Source organism: Melitaea cinxia, chromosome 3, assembly GCF_905220565.1.
Source record: "Melitaea cinxia chromosome 3, ilMelCinx1.1, whole genome shotgun sequence".
Lineage (NCBI taxonomy): Eukaryota > Metazoa > Arthropoda > Insecta > Lepidoptera > Nymphalidae > Melitaea > Melitaea cinxia.
The window spans coordinates 6,244,301-6,266,600 of record NC_059396.1 but is presented as its reverse complement, the minus strand read 5'-3'; the positions used below and the strand labels follow the sequence as shown (position 1 = coordinate 6,266,600).

At 36.4% G+C, this 22,300-nt stretch overlaps 3 protein-coding genes across 3 annotated transcripts; 2 read left to right on the top strand and 1 right to left on the bottom strand.

The window, feature by feature from the left end:
- Window positions 1-1,624: 1,624 nt before the first annotated feature.
- Window positions 1,625-9,326, top strand: LOC123669340 (ATP-dependent RNA helicase dbp2-like). The gene is made up of 7 exons (XM_045602946.1): window positions 1,625-1,815; window positions 1,901-3,016; window positions 5,698-5,759; window positions 6,856-6,915; window positions 7,000-7,233; window positions 7,313-8,774; window positions 9,015-9,326. Exons 1-6 carry the CDS (start codon window positions 1,802-1,804, stop codon window positions 8,761-8,763), a joined length of 2,937 nt encoding a protein of 978 aa, XP_045458902.1. The 5' UTR covers window positions 1,625-1,801; the 3' UTR covers window positions 8,764-8,774; window positions 9,015-9,326.
- A 1,688-nt stretch (window positions 9,327-11,014) lies between these two features.
- On the top strand, window positions 11,015-22,300 carry LOC123669338 (tubulin polyglutamylase complex subunit 2). Its single transcript, XM_045602945.1, has 5 exons — window positions 11,015-11,115; window positions 15,406-15,570; window positions 16,034-16,215; window positions 21,624-21,797; window positions 22,088-22,300. The coding sequence occupies exons 1-5, from the start codon at window positions 11,040-11,042 to the stop codon at window positions 22,247-22,249; spliced, it is 759 nt and encodes a 252-aa protein (XP_045458901.1). The 5' UTR covers window positions 11,015-11,039; the 3' UTR covers window positions 22,250-22,300.
- On the bottom strand, window positions 11,117-13,226 carry LOC123669337 (tRNA-dihydrouridine(47) synthase [NAD(P)(+)]-like). Its single transcript, XM_045602944.1, has one exon. The coding sequence runs from the start codon at window positions 12,944-12,946 to the stop codon at window positions 11,153-11,155; it is 1,794 nt and encodes a 597-aa protein (XP_045458900.1). The 5' UTR covers window positions 12,947-13,226; the 3' UTR covers window positions 11,117-11,152.

The window sequence follows — 22,300 nt, the reverse complement described above, 5'->3', positions numbered from 1 at the left end:
AAAATTTATAATTAAAAAGATTAGCTCTTTAAGAGGTTCTCTCCGGCGACAGAGAGAGAAAATTTGTGCGTTTTGAAAGCACCGGTGCCATGGTAGGTAAACAACGACGATACGCGCAAGACTCAGCAAAGTATATAAGCGACTGGACTGCAGCTCGGTGCTTGTGTAGTGTGTGGCGACGACGGATTTGTCTACGAATGGGTACGGCTTGGGGCTCGGCTTGCGGTGCGTGTAGTGAATGATGGGCTTTAATAAAGTGATTCGTAATATCACGAAGTATAGATCTATACATCTATACTTCGTGCATAATACACTGGACAATTGGACATCGTAGTAGACTAGAGATGGGTCAAGTAAATTTCAAATTATAATAAAATCGAAAAGAAATATTGTGCGAAAAATATATATATAGGTTGTCCGGTAATTAATGGATAACCCCGCAGGTGCTTATGGAGGGGCACAGGGCCAACCCAGAAAAAAAAAATTATCTGCAACGGTCTAGAATTAATTTAAAAAAAAATTAAATACGAAATTCAATACCTTCAATTCAATTACTTCTTAGTTATCTAGTATGAACTTTGTGTGTATGTGTTTGTATGAATGTGTGTCTGTGTGTATGTGTGTTTTTGTATGTATGTAAACAAACTATCTATGTTAGTATGTATGTTTATTTATTGAGTTGCTTTCTATTATTTTTTATAAAATTATACTCTACACCTACACCGTCAATATATCATCTCCTTTGCCCTAAGGTTGCCTGGAAGAGATTGCTCTTAAGCAATAAGGCCGCCTTTTGTACATTTTTGTTTCTACAAATTATTGCTAATGTTGCTTGCTTATTTTATTTGTATGGTGTACAATAAAGTGTTAAATAAATAAATAAATAAATAAATAAATAAATTCAATACCGTTGTGCAAACTTTTGGGCACTACGGCTGCAAATTCAATAATAACGAATTGATTTTCTCTGGAAATAACCGTGGATAATCGGCCTTGCTAACAGCGCATTACAAAATATTTCTAGGCACAACTGTTTCTTTTTTTTAATACTTAAAAATGAAAAGTAGTGTATTCGAATTTTTTATGATAAAGTTTGAGCACCTGTGGTATAAAAAAAACGTAGCTAAACGAAGCTAACTAACGAACCTAGGTGGCCCATAGTTTAAAAAACGTGCCTACTTCATGACGTTTCTTAAATGATATTTTACTCAATTTTTTTATTGTCAAATTACCGAGTTATTGCTACCTGTGTTCCTCTAGCCCTATTTTTATTTTTATTTTTATTTATATATATATATATAAAGTTAGTGGATTATTAAAGGAACATTTATTTCACCAAATAAAATAACAATAATCAATAACACGTTTATATCTCTAATACAAAGTTAATGCACCTTTAAGACACGGATATAAACTATGTCTTAAATTTTGTTTAATTATGTTGTTTGGAGTTTGGAGTTTTGGACCCTTAACTTAAGGCAAATTTAATCTATTTACTTCAATAGTTCAGTACATCAGTCTTTTACTCGGACTAAGAATCAAGGATTAGATTCTTAGCCCGTGAACGTGCCCTTTTGAACTTAAAAATATCTATGGTTATATGGTATTGTCTTTGGTGAGATTCTACAGCGTTATCGCCGCGGGCCGCCATTTTGATCTTTTCATGTGGTCAATCTGTAGTGAAACGCGTTCTTAATCTTAGTTTATTATTTAAAAATATTCTTCTGAGTAAAGTGATTACCTTGTATCAGCAAGTTTTGCGACTGCATTTGCTATCTGAAAAATAATATAATTTGCAATTATGGGACGTGGAAGGTAGAAAAACACTATTCTTAAATTGTTTAAAATACATTGTGACTTATTATTGTTAATTTGTGATTTTATTTTGTGTAAAATATAGAGATCGGAGCAGGGATAGACGTCGCAGTCGAACTAGAAGCAGAAGCAGGAGTCGCAGTCGTAGTCCGCGCTATGGCTTGGGGTCAGGCGGCGGTGGCGGTGGTTATGGCGGAGGGGGACGTAGGAGCAACCCCGGTGCTAATCTTCGCAAACCTAAATGGGATTTAAGTCGATTAAAACCATTCAAGAAAGATTTTTACGTACCACACAATGATGTAGAAAACAGATCAGAATCTGAAGTTGAAGCTTGGAGAAGTGAAAACGAAATCACATTAAAAGGCCGTAACATACCGAAACCGACCTTAACATTTGATGAAGCTGGTTTTCCTGATTATGTTATGGATGAAATTGATAAAATGGGATTTTCAAAACCGACTCCAATTCAAGCTCAAGGTTGGCCAATTGCATTAAGTGGCTATGATATGGTTGGCATCGCTTCTACAGGTTCAGGAAAGACTCTTTCATACATATTGCCAGCCATTGTACACATAAATAACCAGCCTAAGTCGAGCAGGGGTGATGGACCTATAGCATTAGTTTTGGCTCCAACACGAGAACTCGCTCAACAAATCCAAGAAGTTTGTGATAAGTTTGCTAATACATCAAAAATTCATAATACCTGTTTGTTTGGAGGGGCTCCTAAAGGACCACAAGCTAGGGATTTAGATGCTGGTGTTGAAATAGTAATAGCAACACCTGGCCGTTTGTTAGATTTTTTGGAGAGTGGTCGAACAAACCTTAAGAGGTGTACTTATTTGGTATTGGATGAAGCTGACAGAATGTTAGATATGGGTTTTGAACCACAAATCAGAAAAATAATAGAACAAATCAGGCCGGACAGACAGACTCTTATGTGGTCTGCTACTTGGCCTAGGGAAGTTCAAAGCTTAGCATCAGAATTTTTAAAAGACTATTTGCAAATTAACGTAGGATCATTGCAGTTGGCTGCAAATCATAATATTTTGCAGATTATAGATGTTTGTATGGAATATGAAAAAGAAACGAAATTGAGTACATTATTAAAAGAAATAATGGCAGAGAAAGAAAATAAAACTATAATATTCATTGAAACAAAACGAAGAGTAGATGACATAACAAGAAAAATGAAAAGAGATGGGTATGTTTAACATTAGTTGATAGAATGTAGTTGCTGCTAATATTCATTAATTAAATCGCTCCATTTAGGAGCTGTTTCAGCAGTTGTGGATAATGCTATTTGAAAGATGGCAATTCAAATAGTAAATAAATAAACACTTCATACTCAATGACTCAGTAGGATTTTCTCCTGTGCCGGGGTCTAGAAATACACACTAGATAAGCTCAAACGCCCATACCACGACAAACATCTATATGGCCAAAACAAATGTCTATCGTGAGGGGGGATCGAACCCACAACGGCCAGCGCAACAGCCAGTGTTGTTACGGCTGCGCCAACCCATCATCAAATAAACTTAGACAGTAGGAGGTAGCATAGGTCAGTAGGATCTGTTTCTTCTCAGTTAAATAACTGAAACTTTTAGAATAATCTATGCAAATAGAAATATCTCATAAATATAATAGAATTTAATGGTTAAAAGGAATAATGACCCATAAACTTTTTGGTCAGATACTGTCATCCGTCTAATGTTGATATCCACAACTGGTGAAACAGGCCCTTAGTAGTTTAATATTGTATAATCATTTAACAAAGGTACAGTGTTGGGCATTAATCAATTAAATGGTCAATTATCTTGTTAATTGACTAAAAAAGTAATTGCAATTAAATTAATTACAATTAAATTAGTCGCAATTAAACTTTTAATTGCACTTTGCAATTAAATTAATTTGATTAACGTATGTCAATTGTAACTCACAATTAAAATAATTGCAATTAACTTTTTTAGTTGTTTTATGAAACAATTTAAACTAACAATTAACTTTATGTATCAAAACTAAATTAGTAAAAGTTTAGAAAAATTAAGCGGTGTCGCGATACTATACATATACATATGCATAATATATATATATATATATGTGTGTATATATATATGTGTATTATATATATGTGTATGTATATATATATATATATATATATATATTAGAGATGCCACGAATATTCGGCAATTATTCGGTATTCGGCTATTCGGCCTCTTTTTTTCGCTATTCGGTATTCGGCCGAATATGGTTACCCATTTGGCCGAATACCGAATAACAATTTTTTTATTTCCTACGAACTGTTTTTCCGCGACTTCGCGTAAATTATAGCCCATGTCCTTTCTAAGGCTCTAGAGTATCTGTGTACCAAATTTTATTAAAATCGGTTCAGCAGTTTAGACGTGAAATCGTGATAAACAGATTTACTTTCTTATTTATGATAAAATACAGTAAGGATTACCAAATAAGTTATGAAAAAAACTCAAAATATTACTCACAAAGATATTTATTTAATCAAAAAAGAACTAACAAATTAATATTTAAAATCTACCAGTGGTAAGAAACAAACACAACAAACAAACTGCCAGTTTATTGTCTTCATTACAAATTTCATAAAAGTTCCAAATAGGCGATTTCTTATAATTGGATTCATTTAACTTTACTCGAATTAACGGTGATATTTCTTATGGTAATCAATAACATTAAATGTTATATTTTAGTAGGTTTACAGTACGTACGATGCACCAACGACCAACAAATAAAGCAGGTTGTAACACGACCGTGAAGTACGTATTACTTCAGCGATGCAAGTTTAAACTCGTACGGTGACGAGTTGTGTCTTGTCGCCCGCGAAAAATACTAAGTGTGGCCGAATATTCGGCTGCCGAATGTTCGGCGCTTCGGCCAAGAGCCTCGCCGAACATTCGGTATTCGGTATTCGGCCAAATTACTATTCGTGGCATCTCTAATATATATATATATCTATATATATATATATATATATCTATATATATATCTATATATATCTATATATATCTATATATATATATCTATATATATATATATATATATATTTAGTTGTTTTATGAAACAATTTAAAGTAACAATTAACTTTATGTATCAAAACTAAATTAGTAAAAGATTTAGGAAAATTAAGCGGTAAGTTGCGATACTATACATATACATATGTATAATATATATATATATATATATATACATATATATTAATACCCGGAGCCACAACAGCATACAGCAGTATTTTTTAATTGTTAGTTTTAATTAAAATTCACAAAACAATTTAAAATTAATTAATTGTTAATTGTAGTAAAGCACAATTAACAATTAATTAATTGTTAATGGTTACTACTACTACAGTTAACAATTAAATAATTGTTAATTGTAATTTTCCACAATTACAATTGATCAATTGTTAATTGTTGTGGTTACATTTACCAATTAATCAATTGTTAATCTTTAATTGTTGTTGCAACTAAAATTTGCCCAACACTGAAAAGTATTTAGTATTTAAAATTATATGCATTTCATTATTCACATCACCAGGATAATTTTAATAAAAAAAAAAAAATAGGCTATTTTTTATTTCCAAAATGCCTAGCTCATGAAATTTTTTGTTATACTTGAATAGTTATTTTATAGTTATTTTACTTTCAATTTTTTCAGTTTAAAAAATTTCTATATTTATTTTTCATACATTGTTTTGTATTAAAATGCTTGTCTTCATATTTCATTTTACAAATAGATTCTGCATAGGCTAAGTAAAAAGCTTAGCTACATTACTTTTGTAGTCAAATAACAGTTATTGTAGACCCTATTCCAATTGTGTTGTGATTAATTTAAAATAATTGGTATCATTGGAATCTGCAGGTGGCCAGCTGTTTGTATTCATGGTGACAAATCTCAAAATGAACGTGACTGGGTATTGCAAGGTAAGACTGGACTGGGTAGAGTACAACTGAAATTTTTATCTTTTGTTTTATTTGATATTAAAAAAAAAATTATTATATTATTAAAAGATATATTTTTCAATTTTGTCCCTTCAACTAGAATTCAATTATAATCCTAAATAGTGGCGACAGTAAAATAAAATAACGAGCAACGAAACGAGTCGAGAAGCGGTGTCGGACTGAAGTCGCACGCAAGTCTCGGGTGTGGCAAGCCTGCCGCGCGTCACTTGGCGCGTGTCGCGTGTAAACGGTACTGAACACATGTCTGCATGTGCAGGCTGAGGCGAGCTGCGGCCGGGCGGCGAGGGCGGCCCGCGGACGAGCCGCTAAGCGCCCGGCGGCCGCACCGCTCCGCCTTTTGAGGGGCTAAGCCCTAAGCACTCAGATGCCACCGCGGCTAGTCTGCGCCGCTTCTCGCGCGTGTGGCGCGGCGGGGCTGCGGGCCTCGCCGGGGGGCCCGGGCGCGGAGGGCCCGCCGCGCTCTGGGCCAGCGCTCGAGGCTCCCCGTGCGCTCGCCGTTCACGTCTCGATTTGCGCCTCTTGCGCTCTCGGACGCTTCTATTAGTCCTAATCGATATTTTGAACGCACTGTACACCATCACTTTTCGATGGAATCGTTTAAAGTAGTAAGTTTTCGTGTATATTGCGTTTTTTACACCACCAGCGATGTTTTTGAATGCAGTCGGTTGTTCGATAATCTCATTAGGTTGTGATTTTTATATCTGAATTTTACATCTGCATTTTATAATATTTATTTATACATATATTATTAAAATATATACATTTTTAACATAATTTGAATTTATGTTACTATCAAATATTTTCTATATGAAGCATTAATATTTCAAAAATAAAAAATAGAAATAAATCATAATTTAATCGAAATCTAAAATAAATGTACTGAAACAAGCTCCATACTATGTATAAAATGTGCCATTAAGAACTAAGCACACTGATATTGGTCACTTTTGTTATAATGTATCTAGAAAATTTTTAAACAATATATTTTTATACAATATAGTTAAATGACAAAGTTTTTTATAGCAAAATGTGATACATACAATGAATATTCTTTCAGATTTTCGCAGTGGAAAGGCTCCTATACTTGTAGCGACAGATGTGGCTGCAAGAGGGTTAGGTTTGTAATATTTGCACATTTTCTTTTTTTTTTAAATTAAATTTTGCAGTTATGCAATGTTTCATATTATGCAATTTTTTTCAGATGTTGATGACGTGAAATTTGTTATAAATTTTGATTATCCCAGTAATTCCGAAGATTATGTTCACCGAATTGGTAGAACAGGAAGAACTAACAAAACTGGAACTGCATATACTTTCTTTACACCTTCCAATGCTGCTAAGGCCGCAGATCTTGTTTCTGTCTTAAAAGAAGCCAAACAAGTTGTGAATCCAAAACTGCAAGAATTAGCTGAACGCGGCGGTGGTGGTGGCAGAAGTAAGTTTAGGAATGATACATAAATATATTTTTGACATTAACATTAATAATTTCACACAAATTTTCTTTTTCTATTCAGGACACCGCGGTCGCGGTGGCAGGTATCGTAGAGGACGTCGCTCAAGATCTCGATCTCGATCTCGCGACCGACGTCGTCGGTCAAGAACACGTTCACGATCTCGGGATCGTCGTCGTCGCAGACACAGCTCATCCAGATCCTCACGCAGCAGATCGTCGAGATCTTCGAGAAGTCACTCGCGCTCACGTTCCCGTTCACGTAGCCGATCTCGATCAGGCAAGTGCAGCCCACAGAAGGACGGTTCTAATAATGGACCCCAGCCTGCGCCTCAGGCTCTACTACCGACGCCCAAACCACTTTTGCCCACACCTATTGGTCCGCAGTTACCCCCTTCTCATTTTGAGAAACCTAATGGAAAAGCTTCCTCAACACCGCCAGTTCGAAGTAATGAGACACAACCTAGTGATACCAACTTTTCTCCTAAAGACAATCATTTAATTAATGTTAATAATCACATAAACAATGATACCAATTTACAGCAGCAACAGCAACAGCAGTCAAATTCTATTCCGCCTTTAATGGCTATAAATCCTCAAATGACTATGTGTGTTCCTCCTCCAATGAACGGGCAAGGCTTTATGATGCCTCCATACTTTCCTAGTGATCAATATGGAATGATGATGCCATCCTTTCCTCCCAATACTATGCTCAATACGGCCGGCTGGGGAGCAGCTCCCCCGCCTCCTCCACCTCCTCCTCCCTCAGAGTCAAGTGGTGGGTTTCAAAACAATTATGACAATGGACAAAGTGGCTCAGGGCATAGTCGCCTAGAGTCGGATTCCAGAAAACGTGGAAGTCGCTCTGGTGGCCTCGGAAGTTCGGGCTCAATGGGCTTGGGCTCTGGCGGCCTGGGGTCAGACGGAGGCATCGGATCCGGCAGCGGTGGCCTGGGCTCCGCCGACGGCTATGGTGGGAGCCTGGGTTTTGGTGGCCTAGGCTCCGGTGGCGGCCTCGGCTCCGATGAGAGCCAGAGTGGCTCTCGTTCGCGAGGCGGCCGCGACCGGCGTCGTCGAGGAAGAGGACGGGATCACGATGACTACAACTCGGATAATCCGAGTGGTGGTCTCGGGTCATACGGCTCTGGCGGCCTGGAAGGCGGCCTGGGCCAGACATCTGGCGGATTAGCTTCTGGCGGTCTCAGCGTACCCCATGGGAGCCTCTTGCCGCGCATGCTGCCGCAGAACGTCGGAGACTTCGGTGAACAGCAGAATGCAAACTTTACAGCATTTGGTTCATATGGACCAAAAAATAATAAAAGAAATCAAATAGATAGTGATGGGGGTAATTACGATTGTAGTAATATGAATAGTGTTGATTATTACGGCCATCAAAATATGGGACCTGGCCGACCTTTCACATCTAGCATGGATCCGGTTATGTTTAATGGTGCGCCGGCTAATGGCTCCATGGGGTACAGAAATGACCGCCAGGGCAATCGCCAGCGACGGTGAATAAGATCGAGGTTTGTTACATTCAAACCAATGCAAGCTCGTCTCCCTAACAAAACCAGTTTAGAGATGCCATCCATAAATGCGTAAATTATTATTCTTAATAATCGTATTTTTTTTTTTTTTCGAAATAGAACTGTCTTATGGTTGGTGTGTCATAAACACAATTATTTCAATAAATGAAAAAAATGTGTACTTTTCTATTTATGAGTAAAAGTACAACATTTTTTAAATAAAATATTTTTTTTTTACAGAGAACGGCTATAATGGTGATTCTCGTCGACGTAGGAGGCGATAAATGCTGAAAATCGTCAGCGTTAAAAGAACAAGTGTAATAAATTTAAGGAATTGCTATTTTCATTCCATGTGCAATTTGACAGCACTGATTTGATTTTAATTTTGATAAAAAGTAACATTTTTAAATAATACGAAAATAACATATATATAAAATTCACAGTAACTGCTTAAACTAGAATTAAGAATACATTGGTATATTTAAGTTCATTATAAACAACATTGTAGGTTATGTCTTTTTAACCGACCTCAATAAAAGAGAAGGTTCTCAATTTGAGTATTTTATGTGTATTACCTCAGAACTTGTTACTAGGTGGACAGTTAAATTATTCTTTTTTCTATCGAAAGGTGGTACAGTTCGCGTCATGTAAAAAGAACGCTGAAAGAAACTGGAGAAACGTTTGCGCATGGGTATACTCGCGCACAAAAGTATTACTGTTTTATTTTTAAGTAGGCTTTCACTTGCTGCTTCGTATAATGGTTATTGGTAGGTACATTAAAAAATACTAGAAATACCAGTGCGAACAATTCGGACTAAATAAGTATAATAATTAAGTAAATATAATAATATTTTCAAACAAAAGCAATAACAAATTTTTTAGTTATTGAAATGTCGTATTCAAAAATATTAATTATCTGAACTCTCGATATTAGTATCTTAATAGTTTTTATGTGTTTAAAATGATAAATTGATATTTGTTTTTTAGTGAAATAAATAGTAAATGGAGTTTTACAAGTGTCCGTATGCTAATGTGTTATGAAAGTGAGTGATAAATGCGGAAAGAACGTGAATTACGATTGACAGTGGTTTGTTTACCAAATAAGACTGTTCCAAAAAATGGACAGTACGAAAAAGTTTTTTCAAGAGTTGGCAACACTGTAAATCGCCTTTGCGCATTTTGACAACTTTTTAATGACGCGAATTATATATTATAAATAATTTTTCTCACTTCTCTATGTGAAACTATTTCGTAATTTAAAACTTTTGTGCGCGATGATATTTTGAGTCGACGTCTAACTGTCCAACCAATAGCACACCGGCAAGCATGCGACACGTGATAAACACTCCCGTCCCCTACCCCATACCACCAAATAGACCGATAAATCGCTTTTGCGCAGCTTCAAGGCCAGCGTTCTTTTTACATGATGCGAACTATACTTGTCATGCGAGTCTCATTTAAATTTGATTGAGATCTGACTACCACTTTTTGAGTTCTCTGTAATAAAGCATATTCACTTGGCTACTTTATCATCTCCCTATGTTGTATTACTAATCAATGTAATTAAAGTCGGTATCTTTTTCGTATGCTTACATACAATTATTCTAATAATGTATTTACATAAATAAAAACAGTATAGTTAGATTTAAATTTGTATATGCGTTGCTTTTTTTTATAGATGATAACCAAAATTACTTTGAGTTATAAAGTTTGAGGCAGTAGAAGATTATTATCTAGATCTGTATCTGTATTATCAAAGATAAAACCAAAAGTTTTAATCATAATGAAAGGTATGTTTTTGCAATAGTTTTTTGTGCACTGCAACAATTCTTTGAATTCAATATTACTTTATAAGTTAACACTGTAACTGATTCTCTCATTAAATACAACTTTGTATTAATTTGACTGTAAGTCTTTACAAGTGTATATTTTATTAGATTACTAGTGTATTTTATGAAAATAAAGCTCTTATAAACAAATCATGTTTTTGTTGCTTGAATTATTAATCTAATATATAAATTTTTTGTCTTTGAATAGCTCGTAGGCTATCATCTTTTCTTCCTAGGTGATAATGGTGTCCCTATTTATATGGCAGAACCAACATTTCCTGGGTCAGCTAAATAGCATACTATAAATAACTGAAATATTTCTATTTGGGTATAATTATTTGCAATAGCAACTCTAATTGGTATCCAAGACAACTGGCAAATATTGATAAATCAATAAAGTGGACTAATTTCTTAACTAGCAGTAAAATAACTCATAATGAGTTTTTGTGTAGATTTAGTTTCTGAAGATTCCTTCTATGAAAATATAACATTGGGTATAACAAAAGTTTTAGGTAAATGTAATAAATATTTATTAATAAAAACAAAGTTTCATTGATATGAATTAGCTTTATGCTTAGGTAAGAACTGAAATCCATCAGGAACTGGACCTAGTAGCATTTCGCTTATTTTTATCCAGTCAGCACAATTGCCTGATGCCATTAGTGTTTCTAAATCATTACGACCAAAGTACATAGGTGGTCTTTCATTAATCTTTTGTGGAGGTCTCTCTAATAATCCAACTGGTATGTAGCGGTATAAAAATGAAAGCCACTCCAGTAAAAACCGCCTTGTATTTTCTACGCCTTGTGTGTCAGAACCCCAATGCTCCAAACCAAAATTTGTGAATTTCTTGATTATATCAAATCTTTCATTGCTGCTTATATCCCACAATTTTTGCTCTTTTATTTCTGTAAATATCCATGGCTTTATTAATGCACCTCTACCAATCATTACTCCTTGAACTGTTGGTGCTATTTGTCTTCTATTAATGTAATCATCATAGCTTAAAATATCACCATTACCAAAAACAGGGCACGGAGCTGCTATTTTTGCACAGCTTTCAATATATTCCCAGTCTGCTGATTTTGTGTATCTTGCTTCTCTGGATCTGCCATGTAATGTTATTAGTGATGCCCCCCAATCCACTACTTTGGGAATAATATTATGTGCAATTTTTTTGTCCTGGTATATTCCAGTCCTCATTTTAATTGTAAAAGGTATATTTAATAACATTGAGGCACTTCTCACTGATGCCTCTAAAGCTGGTATTCTATGCATCATACCACTGCCCCCACCTTTCTTGTAAATTAAATCTATTGGACATCCGAGATTTAAATCAATGAAATCCAAATGAGTATTTTCCTGCAATAATTGTGCCACTTTAGCAATTCCATAAGCATTGTTTCCACATATTTGTGCTCCAAATATATCTTCTGACTCATGTCTTTTTACCAAGGCCCACTCCTGTTTAAGCCCTTTTAATAAAGATTCGCATAAAGCCATTTCACCACATGTAACATCAGCACCAAATTGTTTGCAAATTCTTCTAAATGGTAAGTTGCCAACAGTTGTAAGTGGACTAAGATACAGTTTATTTTTCCAGTCAATTTTTTTTGTTTCCCGTGGTAATAATTTAATTAAGTCATCGTCAATAATTGCACCACACTTGTGTATTTTATGTTTATTAAGTTCATTTTCAATTTGCAATTTATCAGTATTAGTATCTTTTTCATCAGGTTTATTTCTATTATCTAAAGATTTAACCAACTTTTCAGCCATAGAGAAATCATATTTTCTTTTCTGTAAACTTATTTGAAGAGATGGTTGTAAAGTGTTTTTGGTGTCTTCTTTCCATGAGCTGAATTTCATTTCATCAACTAAGTTAAAACCATCTTTGGTAATATGGCCAGCACCATATCGACATGTTATTCCCCTTGGGCATCTGCCTCGAGTGTTAAATAAGTGGCATGTTTCACCTATATCTTGTTGTTTAGATGTTAAGTAATCAATGGGATTATGAATATATTTACAATTAGTAAAGTTACATGTTTGTATATCATCTTTAGTTGTGACATTTACTATACTAGGGCATGGCTTATTTTGCTTATCGCCTTGGAATGTTTTTGGCCTCGCCTTGTTTTGGCCCTTCCTTTTTATTTTGCACTTATCATTGGACGGATCACCATTTTTATCACTTCGAGATCTTTTTGCTTCAATTTCATCATTTTCACTCAGTTTACGTTTATTTGTTCCATCGTTGGTTTGAGTTTTATCATACTTTTCTTGTCTCTGAATAATGTATTCCTTTTTTATATTACAAACACCAGCATTAGGATTAGTCATTGTATAGTATTTTAACTAATACTAAGGTTAGCAACGTTTTATTGCTAAAAATTACATAGACTTTCACAACAAAACAACAATTATAGGTTATTTTGATATCATATTTGATAAATAAATTTTTGCTCTACGAATGCGTATATTTTATGTTAAGCTACTATTTTGCCTATCCAATGTAACCGTAACTAAATATATATTCTATGTAAATATATTGAGCCATGTGTTTCACTTTCAATACGACAGAGGAAGAGGTTAATATTAAATTGATAACAAACGTCAAACTTTAATGGATGCGTACCACTAAACGACCGCAACGGTTGTAACGCACTCTATCGTTTTACCTAAGGTACGTTAGTGGAACGGCTATTTCAATGGTCGTGGTCTATAGTGTGATCGATGGCTGCTCTATCCCTATACCCAGGAACTGCTACACGCTCCTGGATATAGAGATAGAACAGCTAACAGAAGTTATTTGCCAGAGATAGAGCAGACATCCTGGCGGAATATATGGAGAAACAATTTTCTCCCAACACGTCGGATGTCACCGTCGTCCGTCATCACGCGGCAGTCCACGAGACAGTGAAAAGGTTTCAATCGGGCCTCATCCCGAAGCTCCAGGGAGGGGATCTCATGTCCCTCCCTGTCTGAGCTAAGGAAAGCAGTGCCCGCCGATGGCATACACTATTGCCGCGTTGTTGCAGCTGCCTATTGGATGTCTTGTAGCGCTCATGCAGGCAATCGATGGGATATTCCAGACCGGATACTTCCCCAACGTGTGAAAAGCCGGGAAAACATCGTTCTACCCAAGTCGGGGAAGGACCGTCGAAACTATTGGACCATAACGCTACTCTCGCACATCGTCAAGCTGTTTGAGCGACTGCTGCTGCGGAGACCCGCGCCTTACCTGTCCATGCACGAAGAGCAGTACGGCTTCCGCAGCAACCATTCGACGTCGCTCCAGCTGGCGAGATTCCTCAGTCACTTAGCCAGTGAGCTCAATAACTGGCGCTACATGGTCAGGGTCTTTCTCGAGATGGAGAAGACCTTCGATCGGGTGTGGCACGCCGGGCTCCTGGTTAAGATGATCGACACGCCAACACCGCCCGTGTATGTGCGAGTGTTGGTGTCGTTTCTGGAAGGCTGTAGCTTCTTCGTCTCGATAAATTGGGTAGATTCCCAGCCAAGCCCAATCCAAGTTAGAATACCGCAAGGCAGCTCTTTCGCTGCGATTTTACGCGGCGCATACTGACGACATCCCCATTCCCCGCAACTATCTGCGAGAGGGGGAAGAGGACGTGCTGTTGGCCCTGTGTGCGGAAGACAGCGCGTTCTTTGCGTCATCGTATTATCAGATCGTCACCTCCGGCAGTTCCAGGCCACTGCGCTAGCTCAAGCTCCGAGGCCAGGATGTAAAGTGGAAAATCTTAGTGAGATGTCTGGGGTTGCCACAATGACCGGAGGCTGAGCATGGTTCCCACCGTCCAACCGAAGTCTGAAGTTCCACTCCGTTTTTACATCTAGACTGCCCCTCAGAACCAAACTGATGGTCTATGTTACCTACGTCCGCTCGCGCCTGACGTATTTGGCCTGGCCTGGTAGGCAATCTGCTCGGCGTACCAGGCTAGAAGAATGTAAGTCCAGCAGAACCGTTGCCTGTGATTGCTTGTAGGAGCTCCGTGGTACGTCAGAAATGACGTCATTCATTGGGAGACCAGGATGCCTACAGTGAAAGAGTATTTCCGCAACATAGCGCGCGCTATATTCGGTCGCGCAGACAAAGATGCGCGCGTACACTTCCGCGTTTACATTTTGTAATCACTACATAGTTTAAAACAAAGTTGCTTCCCGCTGTCTGTATGCTTAGATCTTTAAAAGTACGCAATGGATTTTGAAACGATTTTCTTTAGTAAATAGAGTGATTCCAGAGGAACGTTAATGTGTATATAATACATGCATAATATAGTAAAGAAACATTGACAGGTTTAGAGGTTTCTAATGTGATGTCGTAAATAAACACACTTTTGTTATTTTAGAATGTAAGCGCAAAAGCGCTTAGATTAAAATATTTATTTTATACTACCAGTGACCGCAACTTTGTCCGCGTGGAATTTAACAAAATAGTTATTTTTCAGTACGCAGTTATAAAATAATAAAAAAACTAAAATAAAAGTAGCCTAAATTACTTCTTTCTATATCAGTGGAAGTCCCCTTAAAATTGGTCCAGCTATCTTAGAGATTTTATATTTAGTATTAGCATTGCACCTGTGCGATGCCGGGGTGGGTCACTAGTATATTTATAAAACACTACTTATATTCTTCCTATTTTAAAATTCGAGAAGGAAATAACAAGAAGCTTAGAATTATCATTTATATGAATACTGTTATACACATAAGTTATGAATTAATCAGACTTATACTTTCAGACAGATAAAAAAGATCTTATGATCCTTAATACTTTTTAGAATCTGATTCAAGAATATCAAACGTTGCAATTGAGCGCCGCCAACCATGCGACCGTGTGGCCATTTCGAATTGGGAACAAAGGCATTCAGCGATATTACCAGAAGATTTACGTAATTTCTATGCTTCATCAGATGGGTTTGAATTAACATGGCATTACAAATATTCAGGAAAGGACGTCATTATATTATTTTATCAATTTTCTTACTCTACACTATAGCCTATTCGCTTTAAGAAAATAGAAAAAAGGTGAATCTGTTTTATCTGAGTGTCTTACTTCAACTGGTAAATGTGAACATGACTTTCTAATTTACTTTTATTGGTAGGGCCTGACTGAGTGATAACGATGTTTATTATTTTCTTAACGCGAATACAATGTACATTTTTATTACAATGAAAATTAATAGGACCATTTACTTTTCCTTGGAGATAAAACTGTCTGACGAACAAAGTATCCACCGGGAGAAATATTATATTATTAATATTTTTGTTTTTCATTATCTAAATCTACTTTGTTTGTTGTATTTTGTTAAATGAGGCGCAACAGATGCAAAGGGCCTATTATTCATATGTGTTTGTTTTTGTATATAAGAATTTTTTTCAGTAAAATTAATATGGAAGTTTTTACTACAGCGGACGAAGTTTTACCCGTCGGATCAATACGAATAAATGCTTTAAATGATTTGTGCTTAACTCCTGCACTAAAAGAACTCTTGGATTTTTCACTTACACGTCAGAATACTGGCTCTCGTCCAGTGCTAAATACTAAAAGTAAGGTTTTCGAGCTAGATAACTGCAGAAATATTGGAAAGGTACAAAGGGATATTATTGTTCTTAAATGAGTCTTTATTTTCTATATTTGATTTTCTATTCATTATACTAGTGCAAATGTTCTTAAATAACTGAGCTTTATACCGGCTGTATTTGGAACGGTTGAAAAGAGGTATGATAGTGTTGACACCACCTGACATGACACAAGTGAAAAAAACGAGAAAAGATTTTTTTGCCTCTTTTCATAACTTTTTTTGGTATAATTTGGTTTGGGAAAAATAATGAAACAGAAATTCGAAGATAATGCTTTAAAGTAATCGTGTTTTGAAAAAATCGGCAATTTATTGAATACTACAAGTTCATGCGCACCATCAGCTGACAGAGTTCACCGGCGCGAGGACAACGTACACCGCACCGCTCGCCCACTCGCGTCTCCGGTGCGATTTATCGCTTTAGTTGTTTATCTTTTCAGTTTTTACGAATAAATTCAATAAGAACCTCCCTATTTTTAGTAATTATTCTTATTTGTTATGAGTGTACATGTTGCGCCCAAAAACCTAAAAAGATCATTGAGCCAAAAAGAAAGCAACAACGCGTTGTGGACACTGTAAAATACACGAAACACACAACACACAAATTATGCAAACGACAACGCATTGTGGACTTTCTGTATGGTGGTTTTTGTTTTCGTTCAATAAGCCTTTTTGGTGTTTGAGCGTAACATACAAACTGCCATAGATATAGTAAAAAAAAGTAGATAATGCGCGGCCTTTGTTTGTTAGTGAAGCCACAAAACTCGGCTCCTTCAAGTAAATACACGCGCTCACGCACACATATGCATCAAACTACGCTCATTTTCGTTAGTATCTCACGGGGCCTCGTACAGTAACTTTGCCTATAAAATGCCGTTCTTTTGTAATTAAATGGTGCAAAAACAATACCAAAGTGAACAAAAAGTCTGAAGAAATATCGTTTCACACGTAAGTACATATAAAACTATAAATTTATTGTTATTCCAAAATAATATTGAGGTTATTCGGAACTTATAATTTCAATGTCACGAAATGACGTACCACGGGAGTGTTGCCAGTAGTTCTTTTTTTCAATACCCCAAAATGTGGGTAAGTAAATAAAATTGTACGCAATCAGAAAAATAATTAAGTAAAAAGTAGACATAGTTATTGTTTTTTTTTTCTCGTGTTATTTTATGTTACATAAATTGAAAATAAAAAACTCAAAATATATTTATAAATTATTAACTCGTTTGTTTTATGTTTTAACTTTTTACAATTGTTGAGTAAACTAGGTACCCATATTTTACTATCAAATTTCATGGTTTTAGGTTTCCAACGAATATTTTAATAAGAGGTGAATGGGTAGCGGCTGTAAGACTGAGAAAATGACCACGATTATGCTGGCCATGCGCATAAAGTCAATTTAATACGATTAGTGATTGAAAAATATTTGAACATAAGACTACATCATATTAGTAAAATGCAAACAATGACGATGACTCTGAGTTCTAAGCGACAAAAATTTAAAAAACTTATACAACATAAAGGATTCTAGGTTTAAGAAAAATAGTTAAAAAAAACCGACTGCAAACTGAAAAGAGATAAACAGAGGGGATAGGAAGTGTCCATTCATACGATTATCTTACGAATATATTTTTTTATTATTCTACCGATTTTTTGTTTTATTTTTAGTAAATTTATTTAAAACTATAAACAGGTTTTTATTTTCACATACCCATTTTACCTATATTAAATTAATTGTGTAATAAAAATTTTAGGGACTTTTTTTAAAAGGTGTCAACACTTCACTCACTCACACATCTTTAAAAAAGTGGCTTCAGTTTTCTGTTCTAGGTGCGTTATCTACCTTTTTTTAATTGATCTATGCAAACTGCACGATGAACAATAAACACTAGTGCTTATACATTTTCGAATTTTATAAGTTGTTGCGGATGCTTAGTGGAACGCGGCCAATGCTTGATCCCACAAATGACGTCACGCACTGTAGTTGTGTTTGTGTTGTTGGTGTGAGATTGTTAATGACAACATTTTATTTCTTCATTTAAAAATATTTAAATGAATTATATTAAATTATTATTCGATAGTAAACATAAATATAAACATATAATCACGCCTCTTTCCTGTAGTAGTAGTAGCGACCACTTCTTTCCACTTGCTACGATCCTTACATACTTCTTTCGCTTCGTCCACTTTCATTATTCCCTTCATACATGCTCTTCGGTTAAGGATACTCTTGACCTGGCCTTTTGTCAAGACGTCCCTTATTTGGTCTCGGAACGTCCGCCTTGGTCTACTCCTTCCAACCTTTCCATTCACACTCGCCTTATACACTTTCTTAGTCAATCGTTCTTCACTAATTCTCTCGACATGGCCAAACCATCTGAGCATATCTTTCTCAATTTTTGTCACTACATCTTCTTTCAGACCACAACGTTTCCATATCTAACTATTTCTTATCCTGTCACTCAGTTTAACTCCTATCATACTTCTTAATGCTCTCATATTAACTGCATTTATTCTGCTTTCATGTTTCTTCTGCCATACCCAACAACAACAACTAAATTGCGTACTTTTACAATTTAGTTGATCAAATTTATTTTGTAGATTGGTTATTCGCAGACTATTCGATTTAATCAGTGACAGTGTTGCTAGCGCGGTGCGTGTGCGTGAAAATGCGAAAAAAAAAACCGCTCTAATTGCTCTAATAATAAAAAGAAGACGAAAAAAGAAAAATTTGGGTGCACCTATATTAAGCAATAGATTAGAATATGGGAAGCATCGTACATTGTATTCTAAGCTTAGATGTTATCCAGATAATTTTTTTCATACTAAAGAATGAGTATTTCGTCTTTTGATGAACTCGTATATCTAATTGGGCCAATAATCAAACAGGACACACCTTTCCGACTCGCCATAGCCGTTGAAGAAAGATTTTTTTTTAAATATAATTAATATATATCCACGGGTTTTTGAAACCCGTCCTTTTTTATTTCTAAAACAAGCTATTTTTTAACCGACTTCCAAAAAAGGAGGAGGTTCTCAATTCGACTGTATTTTTTTTTATGTATGTTTTTAGGGATATCCCTAGTTTGTTACCGTGATAAGGAAACCAGGATCTGATGATGAGATCCCAGAGAAATCGAGGGAAACTCTTGAAAATCCGTAGCACCACCTTGCAACACGTGGTTAGGCTCACGAAGCATTGCGAAAGTACAAAAAAATTCACAGGGTGCAAGCACTTGTACCTGGTGATCTAGATCGGCGCAGCGATTTTTGCCAATGGCTTGTTAACAAACAGGACCACACAGAAAATAGTTTCATCCCATATGTAATCTGTACCGATGAAGCCACCTTTACGTGAAATGGTCTGTGGGATAGGTGGAACCTTCATTTGTGGTGAGATAAAAATCCACACGCCTATCAGGTAACAGCGCATCAAACCAGATGGTCTGTGAACCCCAACGGTGCACCGCCACACGTCGTTAGATCAGTAAGAGAGCGTCTAACGGAGTTGTTTGGCGGTTGTTGGATTGGCAGACTAGGGACTAATGCCTGGCCGCCTCGTTTACCTAATCTAACCCCATTAATTTTTTTTTGGGGTTACGTAAAGGATAGGGTGTTCGATCGGGAGTGTAATATCGCCGTCGAAATCGTGATCCGATTTGCAGTGTTTTTGCCAAGTTGCGAGATTGTCTAGAGGATCCGTCTTTAATGCCCCGAGTTAACGAAGAGACCCATAGATGAGCCCAGATTTGCACTCATAGGAATGGAGCACAATTTGACCCCCACCTCATTCGAACCCGAAGGATGTAAAAAGGTAAGTGGTTCTGTACTTTTCGCTCCGCCGCCGCCCGCTAGTCACGCGTCTCGCGGTCTATGAGTGTGCACAGCGTGTATGCATACATTACTTTTTCGCAAAGTACATGTCCTAAATGTTCCTAAAAAAACGTTTCTGAGATAAATGGTTATATGCATTACATAATATTAAATAGTATATTATTAGGTTTAAATCTTTTCAAGCGTTCCAAATACAACCCAACAATACCGGATATATATATATATATATATATATATATATATATATATATATATATATATATATATATATATATACTAGCTGACCCCGCAAACGTTTTGCCATATATGTTATCAACCCCCTTAAAATTTAAGGGTCTGAAAAATAGATGTTGGCCAATTCTCAGACCTACCCAATATGCACTCAAAATTTCATAAAAATCGGTCCAGCAGTTTCGGAGGAGTATGGTAACGAACATTGTCACATTTATAAAATCGTAAACTATGTATTTGATCGTGTCATGATTTTCAGCAAAGTGTAGTGCATGAGCCCAGAAAGGTTTTGGAGTTGGTACAACCAAAAAAAAAAACCTTGCAACGCGTGCAGGGTACAGCTAGTTTTATATATTAGAAGATTATTTTTTAATAATTGAGGTAGGGCACAGCAGGAAATCGCTGTGTGGCTACGGTAGTAAAGAATATAGCCAACCCTGCTCTTCCCGTGGCTGTCGTAAAAGGCGACTAAGGGATAACACAGTTCCACTACCACCTTGGAACTTAAAAAGCCGACCGATGGCGGGATAACCATCCAACTGCTGGCTTTGAAATACACAGGCCGAAAACGGGCAGCAGCGTCTTCGGTGCGACAAAGCCAGCCCTGCGGTCACCAACCCGCGTGCCCAGCGTGGTGACTACGGGCAACACATATGAGTTCGCAGCATTTTTTGGCGCGAACTTGTGGAGGCCTATGTCCAGCAGTGGACTGCGATAGGCTGAAATGATGATGATGACAGCAGGAAATATTCTGTTCAAAATCTGGAGCAGCCCGACTGGAGAAGTAGCTCGACCTTACAGACAATTTGACTAGCCCGTTGGCGCAATTTGTGGTGACCCTGCTTTCTGCTCCGGGGGTTGTGGGTTCGATCCCCACCCCGAGTCTAGTGAGATATATATATTTATTTGCAAATATATTATTTATATGTTTATCGAAAAAAAAATATATGTAGCTATACCAGAGTCAGCTGGTACCTACAATCCAAGCATTAAGTTGCTTACTTTAGGAACAGATGACCGTGTGTGTATGTTGTAAATATTTATGATTATTATCACAGCCAAATAATACTGCTTTCAAGCAGTGTTGTGTACCTGTGGTGAGTAGTGATCAGAGCTCCAGGGGAGAATTGAGGGTAGGGTTGGCAACGTGCTTGCTATGCCTCTGGCGATTCAAGCGTCTATAAGCTACGGTAATCGCTTCCCATCGGGAGAACCATACGTTTGTTTGCCAACCTAGTTATATAAAAAAAAACAAACTTCATTCAATATATAGTTTATATTAACAGACAGTACTGCTTTATTGAAGGCGCATCAAACTTACAATAAAATGACAATATTATATTTAGGTATGCTTGATATACACGGGTGGAAGTTGGTCTATATGGCTCGCAACACGTGAGGGTACTTGGGGTTGGCTAGCACATTCAATTACACATTATTTCCGGATGGCTCTCGTGCACCTCGGTCTTCCTGGCTGGCAGGCAGCATTTGCTAATTTGCCCCTCATACCATGGGCTGAGGTAATGTCTATTTTATATAATTTTTAAAAATAACCGAAAGCATATAAAGAGAATATCTAACACATAAACCATAATACCTAGTCCTGATGTAAAAAAGAAAATATTGACAACTCAGCAGAAAATCATTTTTATTAATATACAAAATAAATCTCCAATGCCGATTCACGTTATGATCGGTGTTAATGTTAAGTCAAAGATCAACTGCTCAAGCTAATAATTTTAACTTAGGAAAACAATTTGAATAAAACACTCAAAAATATTTCATAAACTGATTTAATTTTTTGTTACAGCAACTGTTTCTTTTATTGGCGCCACACCTGTTAGAGAAAGCTGAAACAGAACACAACGCGATTTCTGCCACTAGTGAAACTGGCTTGAACCACATCGATCCTAATATTTTTAAGACTTCAGTGCGTCATCATAAAAATAATACGCGCTCTTCAAACCAGTAAATTTTTTTCATGTTGAAAATTTTTAACTGAATATAGCAGCTTTTAAATTTA

Excerpts from the sequence above, each read along its gene's own strand:
- LOC123669337 (XM_045602944.1), bottom strand. The coding sequence starts at position 12,946 with ATGACTAATCCTAATGCTGGTGTTTGTAATATAAAAAAGGAATACATT.
- LOC123669338 (XM_045602945.1), top strand. The coding sequence starts at position 11,040 with ATGAGTTTTTGTGTAGATTTAGTTTCTGAAGATTCCTTCTATGAAAAT. Across the intron at positions 11,116-15,405 it reads GGGTATAACAAAAGTTTTAG|AATCTGATTCAAGAATATCA; the intron begins GTAAATGTAATA and ends AATACTTTTTAG. Across the intron at positions 16,216-21,623 it reads ACTGCAGAAATATTGGAAAG|GTATGCTTGATATACACGGG; the intron begins GTACAAAGGGAT and ends TATTATATTTAG.
- LOC123669340 (XM_045602946.1), top strand. Across the intron at positions 6,916-6,999 it reads TGTGGCTGCAAGAGGGTTAG|ATGTTGATGACGTGAAATTT; the intron begins GTTTGTAATATT and ends AATTTTTTTCAG. Across the intron at positions 7,234-7,312 it reads CGGCGGTGGTGGTGGCAGAA|GACACCGCGGTCGCGGTGGC; the intron begins GTAAGTTTAGGA and ends TTTTCTATTCAG.